Source organism: Lepus europaeus, chromosome 14, assembly GCF_033115175.1.
Source record: "Lepus europaeus isolate LE1 chromosome 14, mLepTim1.pri, whole genome shotgun sequence".
In the NCBI taxonomy this organism is placed as follows: Eukaryota; Metazoa; Chordata; class Mammalia; order Lagomorpha; family Leporidae; genus Lepus; species Lepus europaeus.
Genome location: NC_084840.1, coordinates 51,159,298 through 51,171,461, shown reverse-complemented (window position 1 = coordinate 51,171,461; position 12,164 = coordinate 51,159,298). Strand labels below are relative to the sequence as shown.

General features: G+C 43.6%; 1 protein-coding gene across 6 annotated transcripts in view; it reads left to right on the top strand.

Annotated features, from left to right (window-relative positions):
- Positions 1–12,164, top strand: part of SIPA1L2 (signal induced proliferation associated 1 like 2) — a 228,768-nt gene that overhangs the window by 189,254 nt on the left and 27,350 nt on the right. For all 6 annotated transcript variants that reach the window (XM_062210619.1, XM_062210616.1, XM_062210613.1 and 3 more), the window contains 3 exons: positions 3,478–3,702; positions 7,577–7,730; positions 9,930–10,149. In XM_062210619.1, coding sequence (XP_062066603.1) covers positions 3,478–3,702; positions 7,577–7,730; positions 9,930–10,149 — 599 coding nt within the window. The remainder of the gene's footprint in view (positions 1–3,477; positions 3,703–7,576; positions 7,731–9,929; positions 10,150–12,164) is intronic.

Sequence of the window (12,164 nt, the reverse complement as noted above, 5' to 3'; positions counted from 1 at the left end):
TCCAAATACCTGCAGCAGCTAGATCTGTGCCAAGCTGAAACTAGGAGCCAGGAACTCCACCCTGCTCTCCCACAGGGGTGGCAAGAGTCCAGAAATACTTAGGTTATCTTCTGTTCCCGTTCCAGGCTTGTTAGCAGGAAGCCGTTTTGGAAGCAGAGTAGCCTGGTCTTGAACAGGTGCTTAGGTGTGGAATGCCAGTGTTGCAAGCAGGTGGCTTAACCCACTGTGCCACAATGCTGGCTCTGGTAAAATACATTTTAAATCAAGTCTAAATTAGAAAAAGTTTCTTTTGTAATAAAAATGGAAAACACATATGGTTTATGATCCTGCTGTCATTATTAACTACACATTTTCTTTTTTTAATGATTTTTTTTCCTACCTTTAACATTTTTATTTTCACTTTTTATTTACAAGGCAGAGAGAGAGAGACAGAAAGGCAAAGCAAGCTATTTCCCAAATGCCCACAAAAGCCAGCCCAAAGCCTGGAGCCTGGAACTCAGTCTGAGTCTCCCATGTGGGTTGCAGGGACCCAAGTACTTGAGCCATCAACTGCTGCCATCACAGGGTGTGCATTAATAGGAAGCTGGAATTTGGAAACCCAGCCAAGACTCAAGCCCCAGCACTCTGATATGGGATACAGGGACCATAGGTTGTGCTAGATTTCTGCCCCAGCTACACCTTTTCAAAAATGTATGATTTAATGGGGAAATGTGAGTAAGCAATACAAAGGCAGCATCTTTGCTATCCCATGACTTTGGGTACCCCAGCTTTAACTATCAGGGATTACCAGAGGCTTTGAAATGCATGTTGCACATGGTAACTAAGGCAGTACACAGTGTTTCACCAAGAAAACCAAAAGTGTCAGCATGGTTGGGACAGTTGGGAAACTAGTATTTGTGGACCATCAATTGGAGAGTGGTGCTGTACAGTGCCTGATTTCCTGAATGTGATTGTCCTATTGTTACTCTGGAGGAAATGTCCTTATTCTTAGGAAATACATGCTGAAATAGAAAAGGGTCATGTCTCCACTGTTCCCAAATAATTCTCAAATGGTTCAGAGAGGAGTACATGTGGAGGTACAAGATAATAACTGTTCCTGGATCTCAGTGAGGGGCATATGCATATTCATCCTGCTATCCAGTACCATTTCTATAATCTGAAATTATAAAATAAGAAGCATGGGAAAATAATATACAGACCTTCAAAACCCATAGTCTGGATACGGGGTTTTCATGTTGAGTTTCCTAACTGGTGTGCACCCAGTTAATGGAAAGAGTTCATTAGCTCTGTTTCTTGGTCCCAACTTAGTTCCACTTTGTTCTGGAAGTGTTACTTTTCTTTTCTCTTGACTGATGCCCTGCCTATGTGGGTGCTGTTGGGAAGGCAGCATCTTCCCCCAGGCTCACAGTTAGGGCCCAGGTACAGGGGCCTCAGAGCTGCCACCAGCAACTAAGTTTCTTCATATGCATAGATGAGGTGTTTGTTAAATACCACAGTGTTTCCCAACCTACAGAGTCCCGAAGATGGGTCACTTTGTTTTCCTTCTTTCCTCTTGACTTCTATTAAAACTCCATTTTAATACTATTCTTAATTTTATACTTTTTTTAAAAGACTTTACTTATTTGAGAGGTGGAGTTATAGACATTGAGAGGAACAGAGAGAGAGAAAGAGAGAGGTCTTCCATCCACTGGTTCACTCCTCAAATGGCCACAACAGCCGGAGCTACGCTGATCCAAAGCCAGGAGCCAGGAGCTTCTTCCTGGTGTCCTGTGCAAGTGCAGGGGCCCAAGGACTTGGGCCACCTTCTACTGCTCTCCAAGGCCATAGCAGAGAGCTGAATCAGAAGAAGAGCAGCCGGGACTAGAACCGGCACCCATATAGGATGTTGGCAGCGCAGGCAGAGGATTATCCTGCTGTGCCACAGTGCTGGCCCCTGTTTTTTATTATACTTACAGTCTACATAAATTTTTCAGAAAAGGCTTTTGCTTACTCTAGGGCTTTCCAAACAAGATTATATTTCAGCATGCAGGTGGAGGAACTCACTGGTAAACTTTGAATGGCAAGAAGTCCTACCTGTGGATAATCCTTTCACAAATCAGTTTTTATAAATTCATTGTTTCTATAATATATACTTTACACTTGGCACTATTCTAAGTGCTTCACTAGTACTAACTCAGATAATTTCCAGAACATTGATGAGAAAACTGAGGTTAAGAAATTTTCCCAGGGCCTGACGCTATAAATGACAGAGCCCACATGGGGAGCCCTTGTGTAGCAGGTTTTCTGACAGGAAGTCCATCTACCTTTCTGAACTCTGTTCTCGATCTTCCTGATTAAAAGATCCTTCACTTTTGTATTCCGAGTTGTGATCGTCCTGTTCACTTAAGTTCTCAGAGAGCTAATGGGGGAGCCCTTCCGGCCTTAGTTTAACCACTGACCTTTACAACTTTTGTTGCTGTTAGGGATTTTGTCTGCTTCAGGATTGTATCATATGATATTATAACAAATGCCCCCATAATTTCCATCAGGTTATGGGCTAGAACATTGCTGTGGCTAGAAGCTCTCTGTATCTTACTGAGTCAGAACCTTTCTTTTTCTCTCTGGCCACTCACCCACCTTTTGCAATTATCACCCCCTCGTTGCCTTCATACCTTCCTGGACAAATGGAGAGCTTTAGTTTGTTTGTGTATTAACTGTGTTAAGAAGTGGAGTAGGACATATCCTAGTCTTTACTACTTTGTCCAACATGGAGTTTGTGGGATCACACAAGTTGTCAGCAGCCTTGTTTCATTCACTCAGAGCATTCCACGTATCCCTTCTTATTTACTCCTTGAATAACTTTCCACTGTTGATGACTGGGGGCCTTGGGTTAGTGTTCCTGTCGACAGTGTTCCATGTTTCCAGTTCCACGTGTGCACAGGTGAGTCAGGTGTGTACATTTGAGACAGGAATTGACACCATGCCGGTGCACCTGCTCACAGATAATGCCCAAACTGTGTGTGTCACACGCTTTCTGCTGCTACCAGCAGTAGAAGCATACGTACTGCCTTGGGTTGTGGCTAATGCTGGGTCTTCAGGTCTCTGAATGTTGGCAGGTGTTCCCGTCTGCCTACCTGGAACATACGCAGCGATGTTAGGGTATGGTTCGCACTGGCAGCAGCTGAGGCCGAGCACCTTCTCTTATGTCTAATCATCATTTGAGCTTCCTCTCTGGAAGCATCGCCTTAAGCGTGTTCCCTGTTTGTCTATCAGATTTCCTGGAACCATATTTTAGCCTCCTTCCTGCCAGACATCCAAGCAGACATGAATATGTAAAGCGAGGTTCTCTAACAGGCTGCGTGGTAGGAGGACGGCTACCTTTGCCTCTGCTCACAGAAAAGGACCTAGCAAGTTCGGCCTGGTGGCTGTGACTTTGGCCTCATGCCAGATTTGCTGGACTCCAATTGTATAGCAGCTTTTGTCTGTTCTTCTCCTCAGTGGCTCTCACCATTCAGGAAGCCCTTCGGCACACTGTTCTAAAAATAGTGGATCTCTGGATACTTCCAAAGTCTACATCGTGTCTCACAGTAGCGGTCAGCAGGTTCCCGGCTCCATGTCCAAGCCCTATCACAGACAAGGAGCAGTGAACAAATACGTCATCGGCTGGAAGAAATCGGAGGGCAGCCCGCCGCCCGAGGAGCCTGAAGTGCCGGAATGTCCCGGGTAAGGTGACTGAGGGGTTCTCGGGACAGCGTTGTACCTTTGGGGACTGACTCAGCAAATGCATTCTCCCCCACCCCAAGGGAAATATATCTTCTCTAAAAGGACAGTCTGCAAATGTCCTTTTAAAACTCTTATTTATATGTAGGTGTTTATATTTCTCTTTCAAAGTGTTCCCTCTTCTTGATTTTTACATAAAAAATGAAATCTGAGTTCTTTGTTCTTATATTCAAAAAGCTGCTGACAATAGAGAAGTCGTGGTGATGTGCTGTGGATGGGGTGACTGTGGAGTCTCTGAAAATATGCAAGGTCAAGGACAGGCGGAGTTCCTGCAGAGTCTGTATGCTCCTCAGAGTTGCTGTGTAAGCAGTATCATACAAGAAAAGGTGTTTTCACCTGATTTTAGCCGAACGTCTGACCTCCCTTCCAGGTGTTAGGTTTTGTGGGGACAGGTGGGAAGGGATGTTTTGCATTTGAAGACAGAAAAGAGAAAAAAAAATACCTGTCACCCAGTTTCTCACACTGGGGAAAACTCTGCTGCTGGCTGTGTGGAGAGACAGGTATCCCACGTCAGGAATGCAGAACAAAGCTGCTCAGGAGGGTTCAGCTACTGGGGTTTGTTTATTTTGCACAGAAGCCTGCAAAACCACGTGTTCTAAGTTACCTGGTCAGTGTGCTATGTGTGCCTGTATGTGCTAGTGGCATCAGTGGTGTGGAGGGTGTGTGTAGGTACACACTGTGCATGAGGGCCATGATGGCTCTTCACAGAGAGAGCCTCAAGATTTTTAGGCTTAGTCAGAGAACCAATATGACTTTTTTCCCTTAAAAATAGCCCCATGTCTTAAGAATGGCTCTCACAATACTGACTTCAGAATTAAAATCCACTTGAATGCTAAAATTGAACATAGACAGACTCTTTTGTTTAAAAAAAAAAAAGTCATGTCAATCATTGCAAATGAAGTCATTTAGAAAGGAATTTTCTAGTGTTAGCTACAGCTTTTTATTGTAAATGCAAATGCGTAGATGATACATTTGTGTTTCCACCCAATAAAAGTCTTCTGATGGCTTCACAGAAATTCACTGCAGGTCTTTTATCAGTTCTATGAAATATTTTCAGAAGCATTTTCTATGTTGCTGGATGCACTGTGTTTAGGCCAAGGGCTCCCTGGGAGATTTGGGAGGTGTGAAAAGAGCCCATTTGATTTGCTCCAGAGCCAGGATTCACTAACACTAACACTAGAAGTGAGTGAATGGCACTAACACGTGGTGAAAGACAGGCAAGGCCAGGAGTGTTGTGAGCAAGGGGTTTGCATGTCTAGGTAGAAGTCTGTTCTCCCCAGAAGGGACTCCCTGCTAGAGACCCTCACCTCAGGACTCTGGCCATCTTTCAGTCCTGCCCCTCATTGTGTGGGGACAGTTTGAGTTCAGAGCAGTTTTTTCCCCCTCCTCATGCAGTGTTTGCAGTGTTATTGCTGGGATTAGAGGCCAGTGCTCCCAATCAGTATATCAAGGGCAGCATCCCAGGCCACGGCCAACATTGCAAAGGGCTTCTAAAGCAAGACAGTCATAGAAGAGTGCACTAACTATATTTGAAGTATTGTCAAAATACTGCTACTTGGCCACTGAAATTGTGCTTAGAAAAATGGTGGGCCAAGTACAACATGGATGTGGCTGAGAATTAGGGAATATTGGTGCCTCATTGTGCAAAAAATAGAAAATCAGTTGTGCTCTCCAAGAGAAATTTCCCATGGCTCTAAAATTGCCAGTTGTGGCTTTTTAATCAAGTTTGTAGGCCTATAATTGATTGTTAATAATACGGTCTTACGTTTTAAAATATATAAGCATGTGAGCAGTTCTGCCCAGGTTCCCGTGTCTCCGTCCATGTGGCCCCACTGGCCTACATGCCCTTCCCCACTTTTGGAGCCAGCCAGTGCCCTCCCAAGGTGGACTCGGCTTGGCTCGGCTCTGCATAATCCAGCCCAACACGTTCCAGGCTGACCTCTCACTTCCTTGGCCATCCTGGCTTGCCCTGCACACACATACACCACATGAACACACATGCATGCAGGCTGGGAACCCTGCAGGGGCTCCTTGTCCTGCTAACCTCAGTACTCTCTGTGACTCAGAGCATATTTATGGAATGCTCTAGGATATGTTTTTTTTAAATGACTAATTAGCAAAAAAGGCTAGAGATTTTTATTCAAATATGTATAGAACCTGTAACAGCCCATTGTAGTCATAATTATCCATGAAGTTACTAAAGGACCCTAGGATTTGTTGCCTACATCTTTCCCAGAGCAAATATGGCCTGGAGTTCCTGAGCTCCTCCCAACTCCAAGTCTCAGGATGAATAATTGGCATCTTGATAAAATCAACATTGTTGTGTTCCCTCTGAGACAAGTGCAATTGGGCTTTTCTTGTAGATTCCATTGTTCAGTTGTGCCATCCCCTAAACCAACCAGCTTTTAAAAGTTTTTCAGGGGCCAGCACTGTGGCATAGTGTGGTTAAAGCCACTGCCTGCAGTGCCAGCATCCCATATGGGTGTCGGTGCCAGTCCTGGCTGCTCCTCTTCCAATTCAGCTCTCTGCTATAGCCTGCGAAGGCAGTAGAGGATGATCCAAGTCCTTGGGCCCTGCTCCCACATGGGGGACCTGGAAGAAGCTCCTCGCTTCGGATTGGCTCAGCTCCAGCCATTGTGGCCATCCAGGGAGTGAATCAACAGATGGAGGAGCGCTCTCTCTCTGCCTCTGCCTTTCTGTAACTCTGCCTTTCAAATAAATAAATAGAATCTTTAAAAAAAAAAGTTTTTCAAAAGTTGTGCTTGTTTGCATTGTCAGTGCTGCTGTGGTTTAAGCACTGAGGGAAAACCTTTCCTTGGGAACAAAGCAAAGCCCATAGAGATTTTCAGATAATTTACTCCTAATTTTGAGCACATCTGGGTACATTTGGTACTCTAAGAATTTCCCAGGGAGCTCTTATGCTGCAACAAGATAGCCTTGCTGTTGAAATAGAGATATCTCAATGGCACACAGTCACGTCCTGGCCACCATGTGCAGCTCACCACGGCGGACGGTGACTTCCTGGAGTGTTGGGTTTCAGGTCATCGTGGCAAAGCCTGCCCACCTCTGCTGACAAGACAGCCGCTGGTTCCGCCCTGCATCTTCAGTACATTCAGTTGCCCAGAAAGCATTTTCAGAGTCCGCCTGTTGAAAATGACTCCCCAGTTCTCTCTCTGGAAAGGAGCTGAAAACAGTAATTCCATTTGACAGTCTTTTGTTGTCCATAAATACATTTTTATATACTGATAATTAAGGGAGACAGCTGCTTTATTTATCCAAACAGCCTTGTGAAATCACTGATAATAAAACATGTTTGGCACACATGCAAATTGATTACTCTGAAGCTCCAGGCTCTCTCGGGTGCCTTTCCCTCTGCTGCCTGGGTGTGGTGGCTGGGGGAGTCTAGTCTGACCTCAAGAGAAGAGTGCTCTCATGTCTCTGAGAAGCATAAGCATTGCTTCCAAAGACATGTGATAACCTCTGATGAATTATTGAAACTATGTTTTCTAACACGGATTAGGAAAGGGAAAACACAGCCTTATTTTAAAAGTTGGCCGTATTTTTTTTCTCATGCTGGGCTTTGGGGATCTGATTTGTTTCTGAATTATTCAGAAACCTAACTTTGCAGTTGAGCTCATTGCACAAATGTGAGATGGCGTGGGAATTTGGAGCAAAAGCAGTAAAAGTGAACTGACTTAAGAATTGTATGTATGCCTAAGTGGTAGTTAAAACTGGCCACTAGATATTAATTTTTGCTACAGACATTTTACATTGGGCCTTCGCTCCTCTTACTTTCCATTCTGATGTGTTTCTACAGGATGTACAGTGAGATGGATGTCATGTCCCCAGCAACTCAGCATCAGACAGTGGTAGGAGATGCTGTTTCCGAAACTCAACACGTTCTGTCAAAAGAAGACTTCCTGAAACTGATGCTTCCTGACAGCCCTTTGGTGGAGGAGGGGAGAAGAAAGGTTAGCAACTTTTGTGAGGCTCTGAAGTTACTAGAAAGAAACTGGAGAGTTCCTGGGGTAGTACTACATCTCTCGTGACCTTACCACAGTTGGCTACTGCCAGTTGTCATCCTGTCAGTCAGTAGAGTCAGCCTCAGAGAGGTTATGATGGGCAGCTCTCTATTTCAGATGTAGCTAAAAGTCCTGGGAACCTGGCCTCAGTTCCTGGCTCCCATGATGATTAACTGCATGACTCTGTGCATGCAACTTGGCCTTAATGTCTTTTTCTGATCAAAAGAAATCGTAATGCCTGGATTGCAAAGTTAGAGCAAAGATGAAGACCACGTGAGAGACCTAGTAGGGTACCTGGATGTAACTGGTGTTCAGGAATGGTAGCTGTTAAGATTCACACCACTTGACTTTGTTCCAGAACTCTAGCCTGTGCAATAAGCTGGGCTTCCTCAGATGTAATCCTGCTCTGGGAATGGACTGGAGTTGGAGATGACTCTGCCTGCCGAGCATCATAACCAGGGTTGCAACTTGCCCTGTGCCATGTATATACCTGCAGAGATCACCGTGGAAGGCCATATTTTAATCCTGTATCCCAACCTCATGTTCAATGGAACAAACACCTTCATTCACCATCTTGATGATGTTAGATTCCTTATTCCTGTTAGCGTCAGTTTAATTAATACAGAATCTTAGGCCACTTTCTAAAAGAAGGCACAGAATTAAAAGAGATTTACAGGTAATTTAGTCCAACCACCCCAAGGTCCCAGAAGGTGAACTATGAAATGCACAAACATACTTGGTGGAAGAGTCAGAGAACTCCTGTCTCTCACTTCTCATCGGGCGCTCCTGTTCAGATGGAAAGGGAAAAGGAAATCAGGCATCGCTGTATTGATGGTGATCAGCGTAAGCAGCGAATCTTTGTGATGCTCTTCCCTGTAGCGCAACAATGCTGCAATTAACCTAATCATGTTCTTAGACCACTCTAATTAGATACCTCAAAGCTGCTCTAATCTAATCTGCCTGTAGTCAGGCTCTGAAGAACTTTGTGGCTGTTTGTAAAAAAGGAATCTCTTAAGAACTCAATGGTAATGAGTCTCTTTTTAAACTTTGTATCAAATCATAAGATTGATACTGTATAAACTTGGGTACAAAGAGGGCAAATAGCTTTTTTTTTTAAGTGGGAATGATCTTCTTGATGAGTGTTTTTTTTTTTTTTTCTCTCCTCCTAAGACAAAGCACCTTCTTTCCTTCTTTTCATAGTTTAAATTTAACTTTGTAGTTTGCACACAACCCAGTTACCATTCATCAGCTAGAAAGACTTGACAGGATGGAAGGAACACATACAATAGAAATATTTTTAGCCTTCTTTCTGCATTCACAAATGTAAACAGCCGTTTCTATATTTGTTTGATGTGAACATTCTGACTTCTACTATTGTTTACGTGAAAGGAATGTAGCCCAGTATGCAAAGGAAGTAGTTGGAAGCTCCAATCTGATTTAACTTTTCTTGAATGTTTGACTAGTAAGAATTTTCTTCTCCCCATCTGAGCTATAGCACACAGTAGTTTTTGTGATTCCTTAAATCTGTACGATTCATTACTATAGTCAGTTTTTATCAATTATTATACAGACTTTTACAAGTGATGCTTTGAAGTGGGCAGTAAGATTGTAACTATACTAATGCCATTTTTCTTGAACTTGTTTGTATGGCCTGGAAAGCTCCCATGTTCAAAATTAGTTTCATTATTTAGATCAGCTCAAACATCACATGTACTTGATTGGTACAGAAAGTACCTAATATTGAAATGTAGTCATTTCAAATTAAAATCAAGCCAGCACTGTGTGCATTTGAATAACTATTGCCTGAAATGGCAACCTTATATATTTCCAGGAGCTTTCACTGGTATAAGGTTATAGAGGTTCCATTTAACATTTCAGAATTAATAAAGCTGTGCATGTCTAATTCGTGATAATATTTCTCAGAATGTCAAAGGAGGAAAACATTAAAATCCAATAACTGCACTGAAGCCCTGGTACATTTGCTGTGATGACCCGAATACCTAGCTTAGCATTCCTGAGTTAACATGGAAGACTTGAAGGAGTTATTACTGTAGCGTGTAACCGAATGGGCTCAGTCAGATAAATTACGTTCCTTCAGTGTTTTCATGGGCTTCCCTCCCCGCTCCCTGTCTTGTTTTTAAACCCTAGTTTTCATTCTATGGGAACCTGTCCCCGCGGAGGTCGCTGTACCGCACCCTCTCTGATGAGAGCATATGCAGCAACCGGAGGGGCTCCTCCTTCGGCAGTTCCCGAAGTTCCATCCTTGACCAAGCCCTGCCCAACGACATTCTCTTCAGTACCACCCCGCCCTACCACAGCACACTGCCTCCGAGGACCCACCCTGCACCCAGCATGGGGAGCCTTCGAAGTAAGTAAGGGCTCGGTTGCTGCCTGGCCATCTCGGAGGTTGGGCCAGTTGGACAGCTCCTGCCTTAAGGAGCCCTTCAGATCTTGGGGCTCCAGGGCAGGTGTGGGAGGTAACGTTGTTTTTTAACTATGTGTCACTTGTTGCTGTGCTTTAACTCGCTTTCCAATATAAAAGCCCCAGAGCAGATATTTTTAAAACGTTAAGCAACACTGCCTATTGAGAAGGAAACTGAAAAACCCATATTGGATATTTTTGTAAGTAAAATAGTGACTTCTGTATCATATTTCAGCTATTAAATAAATATAGAAGAAAATGTCTAAAGACTTCATTTTTCAAAAAGCTGTGGCGTGGGAAATGGGTTTTCTGGTGAGCAGTAGACAGGAAAAAGGTTTGGTTTTCCAGCTGTGTTTCTTCTTGAAGTTCAGGTAGGGAAGGTGGCACAAGGGCACCAGGAGGGAGCTGTGTGGTCAGGTGCACATCACTTGTGCTCGCCTGTGTCCCAGCTTACTCCAGCTTGTAGGTCACAGGTCAACCTAATGATATTCCTTCTAATCCTACTGTTAGTCCATTATTAATGTGTTAGTTTTTTCAGGGCAATCTTGTTTACGTTAGTTAAGATGTTATACAGGAAGAATTCGGATTTAATTAGAAATATATGCATTGTCAAGGTTAGTGTTTAACTTCAACATAAAAAAGCATTAGCTTTAGAACCAATTTGAACTTCATAATTCACATGAACTTCCAAGCTAAATGAAATAAAAGTTCTAATAATGTTTCTAATGTTTAACTTAATTGGACATGAATCTTGTCTTAGAAAATTTTTAATCTGTTTCTGTAACATGATACCCCACTTGATACAAAGGGCCATTCACCTAAATTGAAGAAGCCTTTAAACCCCTTCCTGATAACCATCTGAAAAGTTAAACACACATATTCTAATTCTCCAGCATTTCTCCAAGTGGTTTCTCTTTTTAAGTTAGACATAAAATTCTTTTAAAAGCATTTGTAAAACCAGTGAAACCACTTTCTTGAAAATGTTACTTCTTCCCTTTATAGAACTTAAAGTATGATTGTGAACTCTCCATAATACATGTATTAATACATGTCTTCCATTCCACCCTTCATTGTTGCTTCCACATGAAAGATGTATATCTTTCTGTTTTTAAAGATAGCTTCACTTTTTAAAAAGTAGGGGCCAGTACTGTGGTGTAATGGGCTAAGCTGCTGCCTGCAGTGCCGGCATCCCATATGGGCACTGGTTCTAGGCCCCGCTGCTTCTCTTCCAATCCAGCTTCCTGCTAATGGCCTGGGAAAGCAGTGGGACATGGCCCAAGTGCTTGGGCCCCTGCACTCACATGGGAGACCAGGAAGAACCTCCAGGCTCCTGGCTTTGGATCGGCTCAGCTCTGGCCATTGTGGCCATCTGGGGAGTGAACCGACAGATGGAAGACTTTTCTCTCTGTCTCTTCCTCTCTCTGTCTGTAACTCTGCCTCTCAAATAAATAAATCTTACCAAAAAATTTAAAAATTAGATGATTTTTTTAATATTTAATTATTTTCATCTACTTGAAATGCAGAGCAATGGAAAGAGCAAAAAAGGGAGAGACAGAGAAAGAGCTCTTCCATCTGCTCATTTACTCCCTGGAGAAGCTGCAATAGCCAGGGCTAGACCAGGCCAAAGCCAGGAGCATGTGGATGGCAGAGGCCCAAACACTTAGGTCGTCACTGCTGCCTCCCAGGGTGCATTAGCAGGAAGCTGGATGAGAAGCAGAGTAGCCAGGACTTGACCCGCCACTGTGATGAGGATGTGGGCATCTCGAGTGGCAGGTTAACCTGCTGTGTCACAACAACCACTGCCCACCCCCCCCACACACACACACACACCGACTTTGCTTTTTAGAGCAGTTTTAAGCTCACAGCAAAACTGAACAGAAAATGAAGCAGTTTTCCAGAAACCTTCTGTCCCTCCCACACACGTACACAGACTCCTCCACTGTGAACTTCCTGAACCAGAG